The following is a 21,974-nucleotide window of genomic DNA, read 5'->3' on the forward strand; positions in this document are numbered from 1 at the left end:
CGAGTCTGCAATTTAAAGCACTTCAAGCCCAAGAGCTGAGCCCAGAAACGAGCCCTCTCAGTCAGCTGGTGTTGGACCTCACCAACCAAGCTGACACCAGCACTGCTTCAAAAGAAAGAATTCCAATAAACAAAATCATGAACCAATCAAAGGAATCATATTTACAATACTGGAAAAACGAAACAAAATCCCAAAGCCGACTAAATTGCTATCTGACCCTAAACAGAGAATATGAATTGGCTGATTATCTCTACTCTGTCAGAGATACGAAGCAGAGACAGATCCTTACCAAGTACAGGCTGAGTGACCACCGATTGGCAATAGAAACCGGCAGACATAAAAAGACATGGCTACCCAAAGAGGAGCGTCTATGTGGTCACTGCATGACAGGGGAGGTAGAGACAGAGATGCACTTTCTCCTTTACTGTGATAAATATTCCTCACAGAGAGATTCATTATTCACAGAAATGACTACATATATTCCAAATTTTTACAAATTGAACCCAGAGGAAAAACTAAGAATACTCATGGGCGAAGGAGCAATGGCTCCTCTTGCAGCCAAATATGTATTTTCCTGCCATAGCCTGAGGGACACTGAATAATAACATCTGCATAGCAAACAGTAACTTACTTATTATTACTATTATTGTGATTACTATAATTATTAATGTTTACTGTAGACTGTTACCATTTTATTGTTATTATTTTTGTATTATTATTTACTACCATTTTATATTATTATTTAGTTACAATGTATATTGTATACATTGTTGCTTTGGCAATATTGACACAATGTTTTTCATGCCAATAAAGCAGCTTGAATTTGAATTTGAATTTGAGTGAGGGTGTGTGAGAGAGAGAGATTGATGGTGTGAGAGAGAGAGTTACGGTGTGAGAGAGCGAGAGAGTGTGTGGGTGTGAGAGTGTGATAGAGAGAGAGAGGGTGTGAGAGAGTGTGTGAGAGAGCGAGAGAGAGCGAGAGAGAGCGAGAGAGAGAGAGAGGTGTGGAAGACAGAAACCAGACAGAAAAATACACCGACGGCTGTGCAAGGTCTCTTAGTGCAGTCCGGGGTAGTTTAGATGAACTACAGACAGTCAGGTCTCCTAGTGTGGGCCAGGGTTGTGTGGAATAACTACAGACAGCCAGGTCTCCTAGTGCGGGCCGGGGTAGTGTGGAATAATTGCAGATAGCAAGGTCTCTTAGTGCAGGCCAGGGTAGGGCAGTTGAAATACAGATTTAGATTTAGAGCTGACAGGCAGATTTTAGAATTATTAAAGGGTTGACAGTGAGATATTAGAGAGATGTAGAGCTGGGAGATATTAGATGTAGGGATGAAAAGGATAAATTAGAGAGATGTAGTTCTGAAAGAGGAGATATTATAGAAATGTATGTATGACAGAGAGATATTAGAGAGATTAGATTATTGGAGATTGGAGATTTTAGAAAGATTTAGGGCTGACAGGGAGATATTAAAGAGATGTAGGGCTGAAAGGTGAAGAGATTAGAGAAATTTGGGTCTGAATGGGGAGATATTAGAGAGATATAGCGAAAAGAAGGCACATATTAGAGAGGTTAGGGCTGACACAGAGATATTAGAGAGATGTCAGGCTGACAGTGAGATATAGGAGAGGTTTAGGGCTGACTGAGATATTAGAGTAATTTAGGGCTGATATTGGAGATATTAGAGAGATTTTGGTCTGAATGGGGAGATATTAGAGAGATATTGGGAAGAAAGGGCACATATTAGAGAGGTTAGGGCTGATATTGGAGATATTGGAGAGATTTTGGGCTGACACAGAGATATTAGAGAGATGTCATGCTGACAGTGAGATATAGGAGAGGTTTAGGGCTGACTGAGATATTAGAGTAATTTAGGGCTGATATTGGAGATATTGGAGAGATTTGGGTCTGAATGGGGAGATATTGGAGAGATATAGGGAAGTAAGGGCACATATTTTGAGGACAATACAGTGCCACTGAGACGGCCCGCAACCAAAACCTGAGGGCTCTCCTTCACCGTAGCCAACATGAGTAAAACATTTAAACACGTTAACCCTCGCAAGGCTGACGGCTGCCGGCCCTAGCCGCGTCCTCAGAGCATGCACAGACCAGTTGGCTGGTGTGTTTACGGACATATTCAACCCTTATCCGAGTCTGCTGTTCCCACATGCTTCAAGAGGGCCACCATTGTTCCTGTTCCCAAGAAAGTTAACTGAGCTAAATGACTATCGCCCCGTAGCACTCACTTCCGTCATCATGAAGTGCTTTGAGAGACTAGTCAAGGACCATATCACCTCCACCCTATCTGACACCCTAGACCCACTCCAATTTGCTATCCGCCCCAATAGGTCCACAGACGACGCAATCACACTGCACACTGCCCTATCCCATCTGGACAAGAGGAATACCTATGTAAGAATGCTGTTCATCGACTACAGCTTGGCATTCAACACCATAGTACCCTCCAAACTCGTCATTAAGCTCGAGACCCTGGGTCTCGACCCCACCCTGTGCAACTGGGTCTTGGACTTCCTGATGGGCTGCCCCCAGGTGGTGAGGGTAAGGAACAAAATCTCCACCCCGCTGATCCTCAACACTGGGGTCCCACAAGGGTGCGTTCTCAGCCCTCTCCTGTACTCCCTGTTCACCCATGACTGCGTGGCCGTGCACGCCTCCAACTCAATCATCAAGTTTGCAGACGACACTACAGTGGTAGGCTTGAATATCGACATTGACGAAACAGCCTACAGGGAGGAGAGTGTGGCCCTCAGAGTGTGGTGTCAGGAAAATAACCTCACACTCAATGTCAACAAAACAAAGGAGATGATCGTGGACTTTAAGAAACAGCAGGGAGAGCAGCCCCCTATCCACATCGACGGGACAGTAGTGGAGAAGGTGGAAAGTTTTAAGTTCCTTGGCGTACACATCACGGACAAACTGAAATGGTCCACCCTCACAGACAGCGTGGTGAAGAAGGCGCAACAGCGCCTCTTCAACCTCAGGAAGCTGAAGAAATTCGGGTTGTCCCCAAAAACACTCATAAACTTTTACAGCTGCACAATCGAGAGCATCTTGTCGGCTGTATCACCGCCTGGTACGGCAACTGCTTCTCGCTCAACCGTAAGGCTCTCCAGAGGTAGTGAGGTCTGCACAACGCATCACCAGGGGCAATCTACCTGCCCTCCAGGACACCTACACCACCCGATGTCACAGGAAGGCCAAAAAGATCATCAAGGACAACAACCACCCAAGCTATTGCCTGCTCACCCCGCTATCATCCAGAAGGCGAGGTCAGTACAGGTTCATCAAAGCTGGGACCGAGAGGCTGAAAAACAACTTCAATCTCAAGGCCATCAGACTGTTAAACAGCCACCACTAACATTGATTGGCTGCTGCCAACATACTGACTCAAATCTCTAGCCACTTTAATAATTAACCATTGGATGTAATAAATGTATCACTAGCCAGTGCCACTTTATTTAACGTTTTCATACCCTACAATACTCATCTCATATGTATATTTTCTGTACTCTATACCATCTACCTCATCTTGCCTATGCCGTTTGGCCATCGCTCATCCATATATTTTTTGGGACTTATTCTTATTCCTTTAACCTTGTGTGTATAAGGTAGTTGTTGTGAAATTGTTAGATTACTTGTTAGATATTACTGCATGGTTGGAACTAGAAGCACAAGCATTTCGCTACACTCGCATTAACATCTGCTAACCATGTGTATTTGACAAATACAATTTGATTTGATTTGACCAGGGGAGCATGATCCATGACCAGGGTGAAGTGGGTAACTAACAGGTAATACTTGAGAGTTTCTAGCGCTCACTTCACCCACCTCTACACACTCTTTCTCAACAATAGAGTACTTTTTTTTCTCTTGGTATCAGCTTTCGGCTGATGTACATGATGGGGTGCTCCTCCCCATTGTGTATCTGGGACAGAATGGCCCCTAGTCCCGTATCACATGCATCCGTCTGGACCAACATCGGCACCTGGAAATCAGGCGTTACGAGAATCGGATGGGAGCCCAGTGCTTCCTTCAGACGGCTGAACGTCGCTTCTGTCTCGTCCATTCATTTCACTATTTTCAGGCCCTGGTTAGATCTTCGAGTAAGGAAGCTATAGCCGCAAAGTTGGGGATAAACCGACTATAGTATCCTGCCAGTCCCAGGAAGGACTTGACCTGTGTCTTGCTGCGTGGAACTGGCAAGTCGGGTACCGCGTGAAACTTCCTCTCCTGGGGCTTGACGTTCCCTCGTCCGATCAAATACCCCAGGTATTCCACCTCCTCGAACACTAGTTTGCATTTCTTGTGGTTCGCGGTCAACCCAGCTTGTCTGAGCACGTCCAGCACCGCCTGGAGGCGCGTCAGGTGCTCTCCCCAACCTGTGGATGATGATATCATCCAAATAGGCTGCTGCATACTGCTGGTGGGGTCGAAGTACTTTGTTCATCAGTAGCTGGAATGTAGGCGGGGCTCCGTGGAGACCGAACGGGAGCACCCGGTACTGATACAATCCATCTGGTGTCGAAACGCCGTCTTCTCCCGGGAGGAGGCTGCCAACGGTACCTGCCAATATCCTTTGGTCAGGGCAAGGGTGCTGTTGTACCGGGCGTTTCCCAATCGGTCGATGAGCTCGTCCACAGCTTCTCGATCACCTCGTATGGCCCGTGTCATATTGCCAGGAACTTACTTTTGGCCGTGGGGATTAAGAACCAAAACCCTGTCTCCCACCTGGAATTCTCGGGGCTGGGCTCCCCGATTGTAGACCTGGGCTTGGGCGCGTTGGGCCTTCTCCATATGTTCCCTCATGATTGGCCAAATGGCTGTAATCTTCACCCTCATCGTCTCCACGTGTTCTACCGTGCTGCGTAAGGGGGTCGGTTGGGCTTCCCACACCTCCTTGGCGAGGTCTAGTAGGCCTCGTGGCCTCCTCCCGTAGAGGAGTTCGAAAGGGGAAAACCCAATGGAGGACTGGGCTACTTCTCGGATTGAGAACATTAGGTGGGGTAGTAGCTGGTCCCAGTTCTTCCCATCCTGCTCGATGACCTTCCGCAGCATTTGTTTGAGCATTTTAATGAACCCCTCGACGAGCCCATCCGTCTGCGGATGGAAGACGGAGGTCCGGATCTGCTTGATCTGCAGGAGCACACAAATCTTTCATTAGGCGGGACATAAACTCAGTTCCTTGGTCTGTCAGGTCTGTCAGGATCTCGTTCAGGATGCCCACCCGGCTAAAGAGGTGGAACAGAGGTGGAACAGCTTCCGGGCGATTCCCTTGGATACCGCCGCCCGTAGAGGAATGGCCTCGGGATACTAGGGGGCATAGTCCGCTATTACCAGGATGTACCGGTGTCCTCGTGCTGTTTTTACCAGGGCTCCCACTATGTCGATGGCGATGTGTTCAAAGGGCACCCGATGATCGGTAGGGGGACCAAATTGTGCCTTTGGGGCAGTCATTTGACACTCTGGGCAGCTGCGACAGTATTCTTCCATGGCCCTCCTCATCCCGGGCCAGTGGAACCGGGCGGCGATCCGTTCCCGGGTCTTCTCCATTCCCAGGTGCACCCCCAACAGGTGGGTGTGGGCCAGCTGAAGAACGGTTCCCACGTACCGTCGGGGCAGCAACAATACCTCTCAAAATTCCCCCTGTTGGTGTGACACCTGATACAAAAGGTTATTCTTGATTTGGAAATGGGGGAATCGCCAGTCACTCACCCCCGGAAGTACCTGTCCATCCACCGCTATCACTTGGGCTGCGGCGGCATTCAAGTTAGGATCCTCCCACTGAGCCGTCCCGAATTGTCCCCTCAGTTGGCCCCCAGGGGGTGTCTCGACTGGCCACTCGAAATCAAGGAGGGGGAGGCTGGGCTCTTCCTCCCGTGGTTCCCCAGGGGTGGTCGGGTTCCGGCACCCCTCCGACTCCGGACCCATAGATACAGGCTGATCAACCGTTTGCTTCCGGGCCGCACGGGCGATGGGTCGTCCTCGCTCTCGTCTTCGGCTGGCTCGTACCTTCCTCCTCAGCTCATGCCCCCACAGGGCCGTGAACAGCGGACAATCTCGTCCCACTAGGAGAGGTACCGGCAACTCTGGTAACCATACTTCCGGAGTCTAATAGAGCTTCCGTGTTGTGTCCGTCAACCTTCACCGGGACCATGGGTGCAGTTGATTCGTGGTGTGCCCAACAGGAGGTGACGTAGTTCACTGCGTGACCCACTTAGACTCCCGGGCTTGCTGATGGCATCGACTCCTCTCTAGCCGTGCAATTCCAGGCAATGTGCCCCTGGGCGCCACACTCAAAACACCTCTTTTGTTCTCCATCTACCTGGGGTTGTCGCTGGCGGGTCGGCCCTACCCCAGGCATCTCTCCACGGGTTTGCGGTCCTTTGGCCCTGCCGACTGTCGGTTTGGGGTACACAGCAGTGGGGCTGTCCTTCCGACTCCTTGAACAGGTCGCCGGCTCGGCCCGGCTCCCACTCAGCAGGGCCTGAGTGTTCTGATGCGTCTCCACTGCTTCCAGGAGGCCCTCCAAGGTCTGGGGTGCGCATGTCGTGGGGTAGTGCCCGTAGAAAGCGATCCAGGACCACTTTGTCTAGGATGGAGGGGGTGGATACGTCGGTTAGGAGCCATCCCCTGGTGATCGGAGTTAGCCGCCTGTTCGTCGTTCAGGTCCCAATTGCCTTTTGGGCATTCCCAGAGAGGAACGAGGCCAGCAGACTGGCCCACTTCTGCCTTGTCCATCCTTCAAGTAGTGCTGTCCTTTCAAACATACAGAGGTAAGTTTTGATGTCGTCATCCCCTGTTAGCCTGATTAAAAGCTGATTTGGATGTGATTCAGTAGACGGTCCTCCTTGTAGCTTCCTGATTTCCTCAATAAGGAGGATGTTTTGTAGCCGCTGTTCCTCCAACATTCGTTCCTGAACCGCCTGTTGGACTTGTTGGGCCTGGATGAACTGAGCTATCAACTCGTCTATGCTGATTCTGCGTAAATATCAACCCTGATCTGACCACGTTATAAGAGTGCTCACATTCTCCACCACTTGTGGCATACCGGGGGGTTGGGTCAAAACGTTTACACAGATCAGACATGGACAGAGTAGGATTAGCTCAGTTTCAAAAGTGTTTATTAAAATAATAGTCCAAAAGAAAAGAATAGGTCTCCCCCAGGAGACCCTCGCTGAGATACCATCTTACTGTATCCTGTGGGGATCAAAACCTGAACTCTTTCCTGTTACCTCTGGTACCGTCCCCAACTATATGGGAGTCCTTTCCTCCCCCAGTCTCTCCCTTGTGTGCTGCCCTTCTGGCAGCATGATGGGAGTTGTACAGCTGGTGAGCAATCAGCCCTTGATTACTCACTAATCCCCAATCAGCCCCAATTAGTCCTGGCCAGGAGAGCCCGTTGAGATCTGGCATGTCCAGCAGATGGAGCCATCACTTTGTAATGTATACTCCGTCTGTCACCACACATCAACGGGTCTCCCCCTGGTGGCTGACCTGCCACACAGTATTTAGAAATGATCTCAGAATAGGAGTGCTGATCTAGGGTCATGTCCACTAGTCTTATCTTATATCTAAACAGCTAAACTGAACCTAAATCAGCACTCATACTCTGAAAATATTACTGATTATGGACCAAGAGAGGACTGGGTAGGGCTGAGCAGCAGGGATCTCTTTAAAAGAAGACATCCTTTGACGATTAATGAAGCTTCTAGCGTCTCAACATCTCATGTGATGTCCTGGCTTTGCTGGTTGGGGAAATACGAGCAAATGTTCAGTCCTTGTCCCAGCATGTTGTATTTATCTCCAGGTGTCCAAGAGAAACATGCCGGTTTATTCCATTCTCAAGTAAACCCTGCAAACACCTCTCTCCTCCTGGTTTGTTCATCAATGTATTCTCTCTCTCTCTCTCCCCTCCTGGTTTGTTCATCCACGTATTCTCTCTCTCCCTGCCAGTCCTAAAATCATGCCTTAAACTGTTGTCTTACTCTAAACTTACTCTAAACTACTCTAAACTCTAAACCTAAACTGGAACATGCTTAACACCCCAGCCATCCTACAATCTAAACTTGATGCCCTCAATCTCACACAAATTATCAATGAACCTACCAGGTACCTCCCCAAAGCCTTAAACACGGGCACCCTCATAGATATCATCCTAACCAACTTCCCCTCTAAATACACCTCTGCTGTCTTCAACCAGGATCTCAGCGATCACTGCCTCATTGCCTGCATCCGTAATGGGTCAGCGGTCAAACGACCTCCTCTCATCACTGTAAAACGCTCCCTGAAACACTTCAGCGAGCAGGCCTTTCTAACCGACCTGGCCGGGGTATCCTGGAAGGATATTGACCTCATCCCGTCAGTAGAGGATGCCTGGATATTTTTTAAAAATGCCTTCCTAACCATCTTAAATAAACATGCCCCATTCAAGAAATTTAGAACCAGGAACAGATATAGCCCTTGGTTCTCCCCAGACCTGACTGCCCTTAATCAACACAAAAACGTCCTATGGCGTTCTGCATTAGCATCGAACAGCCCCCGTGATATGCAGCTGTTCAGGGAAGCTAGAAACCATTATACACAGGCAGTTAGAAAAGCCAAGGCTAGCTTTTTCAAGCAGAAATTTGCTTCTTGCAACACTAACTCAAAAAAGTTCTGGGACACTGTAAAGTCCATGGAGAATAAGAACACCTCCTCCCAGCTGCCCACTGCACTGAAGATAGGAAACACTGTCACCACTGATAAATCCACCATAATTGAAAATTTCAATAAGCATTTTTCTACTGCTGGCCATGCTTTCCACCTGGCTACTCCTACCCCTGTCAACAGCACTGCACCCCCAACAGCAACTCGCCCAAGCTTTCCCCATTTCTCCTTCTCCCAAATCCATTCAGCTGATGTTCTGAAAGAGCTGCAAAATCTGGACCCCTACAAATCAGCCGGGCTAGACAATCTGGACCCTTTCTTTCTAAAATTATCTGCCGAAATTGTTGCCACCCCTATTACTAGCCTGTTCAACCTCTCTTTCGTGTCGTCTGAGATTCCCAAAGATTGGAAAGCAGCTGCGGTCATCCCCCTCTTCAAAGGGGGGGACACTCTTGACCCAAACTGCTACAGACCTATATCTATCCTACCATGCCTTTCTAAGGTCTTCGAAAGCCAAGTCAACAAACAGATTACCGACCATTTTGAATCTCACCATACCTTCTCTGCTATGCAATCTGGTTTCAGAGCTGGTCATGGGTGCACCTCAGCCACGCTCAAAGTCCTAAACGATATCTTAACCGCCATCGATAAGAAACATTACTGTGCAGCCGTATTCATTGATCTGGCCAAGGCTTTCGACTCTGTCAATCACCACATCCTCATCGGCAGACTCAACAGCCTTGGTTTCTCAAATGATTGCCTCGCCTGGTTCACCAACTACTTCTCTGATAGAGTTCAGTGTGTCAAATCTGAGGGTCTGTTGTCCGGACCTCTGGCAGTCTCTATGGGGGTGCAAAAGGGTTCAATTCTTGGACCGACTCTCTTCTCTGTATACATCAATGAGGTCGCTCTTGCTGCTGGTGAGTCTCTGATCCACCTCTACGCAGACGACACCATTCTGTATACTTCCGGCCCTTCTTTGGACACTGTGTTAACAACCCTCCAGGCAAGCTTCAATGCCATACAACTCTCCTTCCGTGGCCTCCAACTGCTCTTAAATACAAGTAAAACTAAATGCATGCTCTTCAACCGATCACTACCTGCACCTACCCGCCTGTCCAACATCACTACTCTGGACGGCTCTGACTTAGAATACGTGGACAACTACAAATACTTAGGTGTCTGGTTAGACTGTAAACTCTCCTTCCAGACCCATATCAAACATCTCCAATCCAAAGTTAAATCTAGAATTGGCTTCCTATTTCGCAACAAAGCATCCTTCACTCATGCTGCCAAACATACCCTTGTAAAACTGACCATCCTACCAATCCTCGACTTTGGCGATGTAATTTACAAAATAGCCTCCAATACCCTACTCAACAAACTGGATGCAGTCTATCACAGTGCAATCCATCTTGTCACCAAAGCCCCATACACTACCCACCATTGCGACCTGTACGCTCTCGTTGGCTGGCCCTCGCTTCATACTCGTCGCCAAACCCACTGGCTCCATGTCATCTACAAGACCCTGCTAGGTAAAGTCCCCCCTTATCTCAGCTCGCTGGTCACCATAGCATCTCCCACCTGTAGCACACGCTCCAGCAGGTATATCTCTCTAGTCACCCCCAAAACCAATTATTTCTTTGGCCGCCTCTCTTTCCAGTTCTCTGCTGCCAATGACTGGAACGAACTACAAAAATCTCTGAAACTGGAAACACTTATCTCCCTCACTAGCTTTAAGCACCAACTGTCAGAGCAGCTCACAGATTACTGCACCTGTACATAGCCCACATATAATTTAGCCCTATCAACTACCTCTTTCCCAACTGTATTTAATTTATTTATTTATTTTGCTCCTTTGCACCCCATTATTTTTATTTCTACTTTGCACATTCTTCCATTGCAAAACTACCATTCCAGTGTTTTACTTGCTATATTGTATTTACCTTGCTACCAAGGCCTTTTTTTGCCTTTACCTCCCTTCTCACCTCATTTGCTCACATTGTATATAGACTTGTTTATACTTTATTATTGACTGTATGTTTGTTTTACTCCATGTGTAACTCTGTGTTGTTGTATCTGTCGAACTGCTTTGCTTTATCTTGGCCAGGTCGCAATTGTAAATGAGAACTTGTTCTCAACTTGCCTACCTGGTTAAATAAAGGTAAAATAAATAAATAAATAAAAAACTCTGAGGCGGATGCAGGGACTTTACCAATGAATCTGTCCGGTGTGGTTTCGTTTTTTTTTCTCTCCATCAAATGCCATGTGAGGTGAATTTTAAAGCCAACCACGAACCTAAAGGTGAACACATTGATGTAGGAAGTCTGTTTCTACCTCAGACAATGTGCTGCTATTTCCCTCTAGTCATTTCCACCAATTGGCTTAATTATGTGGTCTGATTCATCCAGCACCAGCACCAGTGTTTTGTCTTATCGATAGATTGATAGACATCCTTGGGACAGAAATTACTCTCTCTCTCTGCACAGCATTTTATAGTTTGTCTCGCTTATAAAATTCAATATTTCACCTGTCAATTAATGTGTCAATATTTTGACAGTGTGTGAAGGCCTATTGACCTCTAGCATTTGAAAATGTTGTTTTACATGTGTTTTGTGTTCATTCCCACTGGGCACAAACTGGTTAAGTTAGTATTGTGATGTTAAATCTATGTGGATAATACATTGGATTTGAAAAAAGTAATCAACGTAAACTAATGTTTTGAGGGTAACATTTCAACCACAGGATCATTTCATCATGGAAACCACATTTCAAAATTGACAACCTTCTGTAAAATATAGTGAATTTGTACCTTTGAAACAACGTCATATCTTCAACGTTATACGGTGCATTCAGAAAGTATTCAGACCCCTTGGCTTTTTCCACATGTTCTTACCTAACAGACTTATTCTAAAATGTATTAAATGTTTTTTTTCTTCATCACTCTACACACAATACCCCATAGTGACAAAGCAAAAACAGGTTTATTGAAATTTTTGCAAATGTATAAAGAAAATATAATTAGTACTCAGAACCTTTACTCAGTAATTTGTTGAAGCACCTTTGGCAGCGATTACAGCCTCAAGACTTATTGGGTATGATTGGAGATGCTTCAGTCTGGAAGGAGAGTTTACAATCCAACCAGACACCTACAGTGGGGAGAACAAGTATTTGATACACTGCCGATTTTGCAGGTTTTCCTACTTACAAAGCAAAAATACAGAAAATCACATTGTATGATTTTTAAGTAATTGATTTGCATTTTATTGCCTGACATAAGTATTTGATACATCAGAAAAGCAGAACTTAATATTTGGTACGGAAACCTTTGTTTGCAATTACAGAGATCGTACGTTTCCTGTAGTTCTTGACCAGGTTTGCACACACTGCAGCAGGGATTTTGGCCCACTCCTCCATACAGACCTACTCCAATCCTTCAGGTTTTGGGGCTGTCGCTGGGCAATACGGCCTTTCAGCTCCCTCCAAAGATTTTCTATTGGGTTCAGGTCTGGAGACTGGCTAGGCCACTCCAGGACCTTGAGATGCTTCTTACGGAGCCACTCCTTAGTTGCCCTGGCTGTGTGTTTCGGGTCATTGTCATGCTGGAAGACCCAGTCACGACCCATCTTCAATGCTCTTACTGAGGGAAGGAGGTTGTTGGCCAAGATCTCGCGATACATGGCCCCATCCATCCTCCCCTCAATACGGTGTAGTCGTCCTGTCCCCTTTGCAGAAAAGCATCCCCAAAGAATGATGTTTCCACCTCCATGCTTCACGGTTGGGATGGTGTTCTTGGGGTTGTACTCATCCTTCTTCTTCCTCCAAACACGGCGAGTGGAGTTTAGACCAAAAAGCTCTATTTTTGTCTCATCAGACCACATGACCTTCTTCCATTTTCTAATAATTGCGCCAACAGTTGTTGCCTTCTCACCAAGCTGCTTGCCTATTGTCCTGTAGCCCATCCCAGCCTTGTGCAGGTCCCACAATTGTATTCCCGATGTCCATACCCAGCTCTCTGGTCTTGGCCATTGTGGAGAGGTTGGAGTCTGTTTGATTAAGTGTGTGGACAGGTGTCTTTTATACTGGTAACAAGTTCAAACAGGTGCAGTTAATACAGGTAATGAGTGGAGAACAGGAGGGCTTCTTAAAGAAAAACTAACAGGTCAGTGAGAGCCGGAATTTTTACTGGTTGGTAGGTGATCAAATACTTATGTCATGCATTAAAATGCAAATGAATTACTTAAAAATCATACAATGTGATTTTCTGGATTTTTGTTATAGATCCCGTCTCTCGCAGTTGAAGTGTACCTACGATACAAATTACAGACCTCTACATGCTTTGTAAGTAGAAAAAACCTGCAAAATTGGCAGTGTATCAAATACTTGTTCTCCCCACTGTAGGTATTTGTAGTTGTCCACATATTCTAAGTCAGAACCGTCCAGAGTAGTAATGCTACTCGGGCGGGAGGGTGGGGGCAGCAATCGGTTGAAGAGCATGCACTTATTTTTTCTTGCATTGAAAAACAGTTGCAGGCCTCAAAAGGAGTGTTGTATGGCATAAAATCTAATTTGGAGGTTTGTTATCACAGTGTCCAAAGAATGGCCAGATGTTTACATATGGTGTCGTCTGTGTAGAAGTGGATCAGAGAATCACTAGCAGCAAGAGCAACATCATTGATATATACAGAGAAAAGAGTTAGCCCGAGAATTGAACCCTGTGGCACCGCCTCGAAAGGAGTGTTGTATGGCATAACATTTTGTTTGGAGGTTTGTTATCACAGTGTCCAAAGAATGGCCAGATGTATACAGAATGGTGTCATCTGCCAAGAGGTGGATCAGAGAATCACCAGCAGCAAGAGCGACATCATTGATATATACAGAGAAAAGAGTCGGCCTGAGAATTGGACCCTGTGGCACCACCATAGAGACTGCCAGAGGGCTGGACAATAGACCCTTCGATTTGACACAAGTAGTTGGTGAACCAGGCGAGGCAGTCATTTGTGAAGCCAAGGCTATTGAGTCTGCCAATAAGAATGCGGTGATTGACGGAGTCGAAAGCCTTGGCCAGGTTGATGCAGACGGCTGCCTGTCTTTTATCGATGGTGGTTATGATATCGTTTAGGACCTTGAGTGTGGCTGAAGTGCACCCATGATCAGCTCAGATACCGGATTGCATAGTGGAGAAGGTATGGTGGGATTCGAAATGGTCGGTGATCTGTTTGTTAACTTGGCTTTCGAAGACTTAGAAATGCAGGGTAGGATAGATACATGTATAAGTCTGTAAAAGTTTGGGTCTAGAGTGTCTCTCCCTTTGAAGAGGGGGATGACTGCGGCAGCTTTCCAATGTTTGGGGATCTCATAATTTTAGAAAGAGAGCGTCCAGATTGTCTAGTCCTGCTGATTTGTAGGGATCCAGAGGGATGCAGCTCTTTCAGAACATCAGCTGTCTGGATTTGGATGAAGGAGAAGTGGGAGGGCTTGGGCAAGTTGCTGCAGGGGGTGCTGAGATGTTGACCGGGGTAGGGGTAGCCAGGTGTAAAGCATGGCCAGCCATAGAATAATTCTTATGGAAATGATTGATTACTGTAGATTTATCGGTGGTGACAATGTCTCCTATCCTCAGTGCAGTGGGCAGCTGGGAGGAGGTTCTCTCACTCTCCATGGACTTTACAGTGTCCCAAAACCTTTTGGAATTAATGCTACAGGATGCAAATTTCTGTTTGAAAATCTAGCCTTTGCTTTTTTAACTGACTATTGGTTCCTGACCTCCCTGAAAAGTTGCATATCACGGGGGCTATTCGATGGTAATGCAGAACGCCACGGGATGTTTTTTTGCTTGCCAAGGGCAATCAAGTCTGGGTTGAAGCAAGGGCTATATCTGTTCTTAGTTCTACATTTTTTGAATGGGGCATGCTTATTTAAGATGGTGAGGTAAGCACTTTTAAAGAGCAACCAGGCATCCTCTACTGACGGGATGAGGTCAATATCCTTCCAGGATACCCGGGCCAGGTCGATTAGGAAAGGCCTGCTCGCTGAAGTGTTTTAGGGAGCATTTGACAGTGATGAGGGATGGTTGTTTGACCACGGACCCATTACGCACACAGGCAATGAGGCAATGATCGCTGAGATCCTGGTTGAAGACAGGCATATTTATAGGGCATGTTGGTCAGGATGATATCTAAGAGGGTGCCAATGGTTACGGATTTAGGGTTGTACCTGGTAGGTTCCTCGATAATTTGTATGAGATTGAGGGCATCAAGTTTAGATTGTAGGATGACTGGGGTGTTAAGCATGTCCCAGTTGTGGTCACCTTATAGTGCGAACTCTGAAGATAAATGTAGGGCAATTAATTCACATGTGGTGTCTTGGGCTGAAGGGGTCTATAACAAGCGGCAATGATGAGAGACTTAGTAGAAGCTTGAATTGTTTGGGCACAGACCTGGATAGTATGACAGAACTCTGCTGGCTATCTCTGCAGTATATTGCAACTCTGCCCCCTTTGGCAGTTCTATCTTGTCGGAAAATGTTATAGTTAGGGATGGAAATGTCATGATTTTTCGTGGCCTTCCTAAGCCAGGATTCAGACACGGCTAGGACATCCGAGATGGCGGAGTGTGTTAAAGCAGTAAATAAAACAAACTTAGGGAGGAGGATTCTGAAGTTAACAAGCATGAAACCAAGGCTTTTACGGTTCCAGAAGTCAACAAATGAGAGTTCCTGGGAAATGGGAGTGGAGCTAGGGGCTGCAGGGCCTGGGTTAACCTCTACATCATTAGAGGAAAAGAGGAGGAGTAGGATAAGGGTATGGCTAAAGGCTATAAGAACTGGTTGTCTAGTGAGTTCGGAACAGAGAGTAAAAGGAGCAGATTTCTGGGCGCGGAAGAATAGTTTCAAGGCATAATGTACAGACAAGGGTATTGTAGGATGTGAATACAGTGGAAGTAAACCTAGGCATTGAGTGACAATGACAGGTTTTGTATCTAGAGGCACCATTTATGACAGGTGAGGTCACCCCATGTGTGGGGGGTGGAACAAAAGGGCTAACCCTAACCCTAAGACATATTGAGCAGGGCTGGAGGCTCTACAGTGAAATAAGACAATAGTCACTACCCAAAACAGCAATAGACGAGGCATATTGACTTTAGGGAGAAGCATGTGTAGCCGAGTGATCACAGGGTCCAGTGAGTAGCTAGGTGAGCTGGAGACATGGTGATTCAGATAGCTAGCAGGTCAGGGAGAGCAGGCTAGTAGATGGGCCTTTGGGGGACATCGCAACGGAAGAGCCTGTTGAAACCCCCTCGGGCGGTTACGTCGGCAGATCGTGATGGATCGGCGGGGCTCCGTGTCGGCAGTAAAAGGGTCCAGGCCAATTGGCAAAATAGATATTGTAGCCCAAGAATTGGCTGATGGACCTCTTCAGCTAGCCGGGAGATGGGCCTAGCTTGAGGCTAGCTCCAGGCTAACTAGTGATTTCTTTGGGACAGAGACATTAGCCAGGAGTAGCCACTCGGATAGCAGCTAGCTAGCTGCGATGATCCGGTGTAAAGGTTCAGAGCTTGCTGTAGGAATCCGGAGGTGAGATAGAGGAAAAGCAGTTCGATAAGCTCTGGGTTGATATCGCGCTGTGCAGGCTGGCAGGAATTGACCGGGCTGAGGCTGGCTGATGTCCGAGTTAACGGGGATGACCCCTAGCAGTGGCTAACTGACTACTAGCTATCAGCTAGTTAGCTGGCTAGCTGCTGATGGGGGTTCCGGTTCTAAAGTGTAAAAAATAGCAGATCCGTACCACATTGGTAAGGTTGGTTGCAGGAGAGTATGTTCAGTCCGTAGATGGAAATTGAAATAAAACATATAGAAAACATATATTTTAAATAGACACGAAGAAAAATATATATACATGGGACGGGGCGGGAAAAGACAAACAGACGTCCCACAGTGGGACACTGCTGCTACTCGCTGTTTATTATCTATGCATAGTCACTTTACAAATGACCTCGACTAACGTGTACCCCCGCACTTTGACTCAGTACCGGTGTTCCCTGAAACATAGCATTGTTACTATTATGTACAGTATATTTTTTAAACTTTAGTTTATTATGTAAATATTTTCTTAACTCTATTTCTTGAACAGCATTGTTGGTTAAAGGCTTGTACGTAAGCATTTCAAGTAAGGTTCAACTAGACCTCTTGTATTTGGCTCATATGACAAATAAAACATTTAACATTTAAAATAAACACCTGTATTTGGTGAGTTTCCCTCAAGCTCTGTCAGGTTGGATAGAGAGCATCACTGCACAGATATTTCCACGTCTCTCCAGAGATGTTCGATTGGGTTCAAGTCCTGGCTCTGGCTGGGCCACTCATGGACTTTCAGACACTTGTCACAAAGTCACTCCTGCTTTGTCTTGGCTGTGTGCTTAGGGTCGTTGAGCTATTGGAAGGTGAACCTTCACCCAAGTCTGAGGTCCTGAGCGCTCTGGAGCAGGTTTTCATCAAGGATGTCCCTGCACTTTGATCCATTCATCTTTCCCTCGATCCTGACTAGTCTCCCAGTCCCTGCCGCTGAAAAACTTTTCCACAGCATGATGCTGCTACCACCATGCTTTACCGTAGGGATGGTGCCAGGTTTCCTCCAGACGTGACGCTTGGCATTCAGGCCAAAGAGTTCAATCTTGGTTTCATCAGACCAGAGAATCTTGTTTCTCATGGTCTGAGAATCCTTTCGGTGCCTTCTGGAAAACTCCAAGTGCCTTTTCAGGATCTGTCAAAAGTCTGACAAAGTTGCCTGAACAACCTCTCCCTCAACCTTAGCAAAACAAAGGAGCTGATTGTGGACTTCAGAAGGAACAAGGCTGAACACTCCCGTATCCTCGTTAACGAGGCCGTCACGGAGACGGTCAATAACTTCACATTCCTCGGCGTACACATCTCAGAGAAGCTGAAACGGTCAAACCGTACAGACACCGTGGTGAAGAAGGCACAACAGCAACTCTCAGCAACCTCAGGAGGCTGAAGAAATTTGGCCTGTCCCTGAGGGCCCTCAGTGTTCTACCGGAGCACCATCTCTAGAGCATACTGTCAGGCTGCATCACAGCCTGGTACAACAACTCCACCGCCGTGGACCACATGGCGCTACAGAGGGTGGTACGCCGTACCAAACACACCACTGGGTGCTCATTGCCTGCCCTCCAGGACACCATTGCCTTCTGGATGATAGCGGGGTGAACAGGCTGTGGCTCGGGTGGTTTATGTCCTATGTCCTATGTCCTGTTTATATTTTTGGCCTTCCTGTGACATCGGGTGCTGCATTTGTCCTGGAGGGCAGGCAGTGTGCCCCCGGTGATGCGTTGGGAAGACCACACCACCCTCTGGAGAGCACTGCGGTTGCGGGCGATGCAGTTGCCGTATCACATGGACAATCACAACTGCAACCCTGTACATGTGACTACTGTGAAGGTTTGAACACCACAAATACATACATGGATTTTCATTTACACCAACTAGTGTACAGAGAAGAACAGAGAAGAGCTACGTGAGGACACAGTTACATTAATTAGTGGAGACGTGCCTGCATATTGTATGTGTGTCACTGAAAGCCAGTCTAAAGAAGGGGTATATCTCTTCTATGTGCACTATTTCTATGCTTCCCGTTTTTAAGTTTAGTTTTTGCTTCTTTTACTTTCAGTTTTGTACACCAGCTTCAAACAGCAGAAAATACAGTATATGTGGTCATGGAAAACATATTTCACAGCGGTTTAGATGGTACAATTATTCTCTACACTGAACTTGTTTGTTTCTTCACATCAACGGAAATTAGGTGAACTATTAGAATTTTAGCAAACAGGAAATGGCGAAGCGATTTCTACGTAGTGCATCTTTAACTTTTTACTACTTTAATACACATACGTTAATTTATCCCAATTCTTTTGGCCCCTAAAATGGGGGAACTATGTTCAAAAAGTCCTGTAATTTCTAAATGGTTCATCCAATGTGGGGTTCAAAGCCAAAACAACAACTAATGTGTCACTGTCCAAAAACTTTTAGAGCTCACTGTATAGTATCTATTAAAGTTAATTCCTGTCCCTCATACTAAATCCTCTTCCTCTTAATTCCCCATAGGAACAGGATGCTCCTGACAACGTGCCAGTGAATTGAAAAGAGAGAGAGCTGAAGGTAAACTCAAAGTTATAAAGATGAACCCTATGGAGAAAATGACGACCATGTCTCTGCCGATGTGGGCTCTGTTCGCCAACTCCAGCGAGCTGTACTACAACCCCAACACCACTGTGGCCCCTAATTTCCTCACCAAACCCAAGGCCTGTGAGCAGCTCAACATCGCCACAGAGGTCTTCCTCATCCTGGGTATTATCAGTTTGTTGGAGAACATCCTGGTCATCTGCGCCATCATCAAGAACAAGAACCTCCACTCCCCCATGTACTTCTTTGTGTGTTCCCTGGCTGTGGCCGACATGCTGGTCAGTGTCTCCAACGCCTGGGAGACCATCATCATCTACCTGCTGACCAACCGGCAGCTCATTGTGGACGACCATTTTATTCGTCAGATGGACAACGTCTTTGACTCCATGATCTGTATATCAGTGGTGGCGTCTATGTGTTCTCTCCTGGCCATCGCTGTGGACCGGTATGTGACCATCTTCTACGCTCTGCGTTACCACAGCATCATGACCCATAGACGGGCCGCTCTCATCATCGGAGCCATCTGGACCTTCTGCACGGGCTGCGGCATCGTCTTTATCATGTACTCAGACACCACCCCTGTTATCATTTGCTTGGTGTCCATGTTCTTCACCATGCTGGTGCTCATGGCCTCGCTGTACAGCCACATGTTCATGCTGGCTCGCTCCCACGTCAAGCGCATCGCGGCTCTGCCAGGGTACAACTCCATCCACCAGAGGGCCAGCATGAAGGGAGCCATCACTCTCACAATCCTCCTGGGCATCTTCATCGTCTGCTGGGCACCCTTCTTCCTCCACCTTATCCTGATGATCTCCTGCCCCAGGAACCTGTACTGTGTGTGCTTCATGTCTCACTTCAACATGTACCTCATCCTCATCATGTGTAACTCTGTTATCGACCCTCTGATCTACGCCTTCAGGAGTCAGGAGATGAGGAAAACCTTTAAGGAGATTATCGGTTAATACAGCCTGAGGAATGTGTTTGAGTGTCTCCCTGTGTGCTATAAACCTGGAGTGCCATAGAACTCTTACCCTTATAGACTCTTTGGCCATGGGTCCTACGTGTGGTTTAGTCAGCAGGATTTGGGCATGAACAGAGTGCATTGGAGTAGAAGACTGTCTTATTAAAATGTGTCTTAGACTGCCTTGTCCCAATGCAGTCTGATTAAGCTCAACTTGTAGAACTCTTTGTTCCTTAACACTAGAACTGCTAAAGCAGTCATTTTGACCCTACAGTGTATATCCATCCACCGAATCAAAGCAGTCTCATCAGCCTACTCTGGCCTACTTGGAGTAGGCTACACAGTGAGAGCGTGAGTAATTGTACATGCTGAACGGCTTTCAATACACATCAGGCAGCAGGTGAGCGAGTGTCAAAGAATGTGGGGATGAGGCAAGGGGAGTAATGTCACCATGGACAACTTCTTCACTGTCATTGGAGAACAAGTTCCTTGTGGCCGGCACAATGAACAAAGTTAGACGTGCTCCCCCTCCCTCTGTGCAAAATAAAGCACCTGAACAGCCGTTATACTCCACAAAGAAGCTGAAGAATGACAAGAACACAATAAAAATAAGACTATTACGCACTATAACCAAACAAAGGTATGTCAAAGTGGGTCAAGCAAGTGAAAGTTACAAAAATTGTGTCAACTGTTAGGACAAGGGATAACAGCTAAATGAAATCCAACTGATGCCATTGAGTGAAGATACACACAAGCACGAGCTGACAATAATTTACTATTTTAATCTGCTGTCATATCTACACTTATATTCACTAAATCAAATCAAATCAAATCAAAGAAATTAGAATGCCTTTATTGATTTTGTGCTGAGTTTCACTATTTATCAAGGCCACATGGCACTTATAATGATGTTGAGGCTGCTGATGTTTTTATCTTTTGACCACTTGACCATGCATCTTGGTATTTTGGGGTAGTTATTAAAATAAGCTGTTACCATGTTCCAACACATATGCTTTCTTTTTCATAGTTGTAACAAAGGCACTCCACTAATAAAATTGATTGAACATGATTTATTTAAACATTTGTCATATGTCCTGCAGTAAATAAAATTATGAAAATGCTCTTCTGTTTTTTGAAATAAAATAAACATAGGGTAATACCTTAAGTGTCCATTCATTAACATGTAACTCACAAGTAACAAGTGTGTTTATAACAGAGTAGTCTACATTCATTAATATGTAACTAAATAGTGTGTTTATAACAGAGTAGTGTTCATTCATATGTAACTAAACAGTAATAAGTGTGTTTATAACAGAGTAGTCTACATTCATTAATATATAACTAAATAGTGTGTTTATAACAGAGTAGTGTACATTCATTAATATGTAACTAAACAGTAATAAGTGTGTTTATAACAGAGTAGTGTACATTCATTAATATGTAACTAAATAGTGTTTATAACAGAGCTGTGTCCATTCACTAATATGTAACTAAATAGTAATGTGTGTTTATAACAGAGTAGTCTGCATTCATTAATATGTAACTAAATAGTGTGTTTATAACAAAGTAGTGTACATTCATTAATATGTAACTAAATAGTAATACGTGTGTTTATAACAGAGTAGTCTACATTAATTAATATATAACTAAATAGTGTGTTTATAACAGAGTAGTGTACATTCATTAATATGTAACTAAATAGTGTGTTTATAACAGAGTAGTGTACATTCATTAATATGTAACTAAATAGTAAGACGTGTGTTTATAACAGAGTAGTCTACATTCATTAATATATAACTAAATAGTGTGTTTATAACAGAGTAGTGTACATTCATTAATATGTAACTAAATAGTGTGTTTATAACAGAGTAGTGTCCATTCACTAATATGTAACTAAATAGTAATACGTGTGTTTATAACAGAGTGGTGTAGATTAATAACCTAATGACCTAATGTTTTTGGGTGCAATGGCGCCGACAGAGATGGCCGCCTCGCTTCGTGTTCCTAGGAAACTATGCAGTTTTTAGTTTTTTTTACGTGTTATTTCTTACATTAGTACCCCAGGTCATCTTAGGTTTCATTACATACAGTCGAGAAGAACTACTGAATATAAGATCAGCGTCAACTCACCATCAGTACAACCAAGAA

General features: G+C 45.6%; 1 protein-coding gene across 1 annotated transcript in view; it reads left to right on the top strand.

Annotated features, from left to right (window-relative positions):
• The window catches only part of mc5ra (melanocortin 5a receptor), a 39,559-nt gene extending 18,667 nt beyond the window's left edge, over window positions 1–20,892 (top strand). Inside the window, exon 2 of the mRNA XM_090209449.1 lies at window positions 18,788–20,892. Coding sequence (XP_090065575.1) covers window positions 18,862–19,827 — 966 coding nt within the window. The 5' untranslated portion in view covers window positions 18,788–18,861 and the 3' untranslated portion in view covers window positions 19,828–20,892. The remainder of the gene's footprint in view (window positions 1–18,787) is intronic.
• The last annotated feature ends 1,082 nt before the right edge of the window (window positions 20,893–21,974 follow it).

This window comes from Oncorhynchus mykiss, chromosome 18 (assembly GCF_057628025.1).
Source record: "Oncorhynchus mykiss isolate SJ-2025 chromosome 18, ASM5762802v1, whole genome shotgun sequence".
Lineage (NCBI taxonomy): Eukaryota > Metazoa > Chordata > Actinopteri > Salmoniformes > Salmonidae > Oncorhynchus > Oncorhynchus mykiss.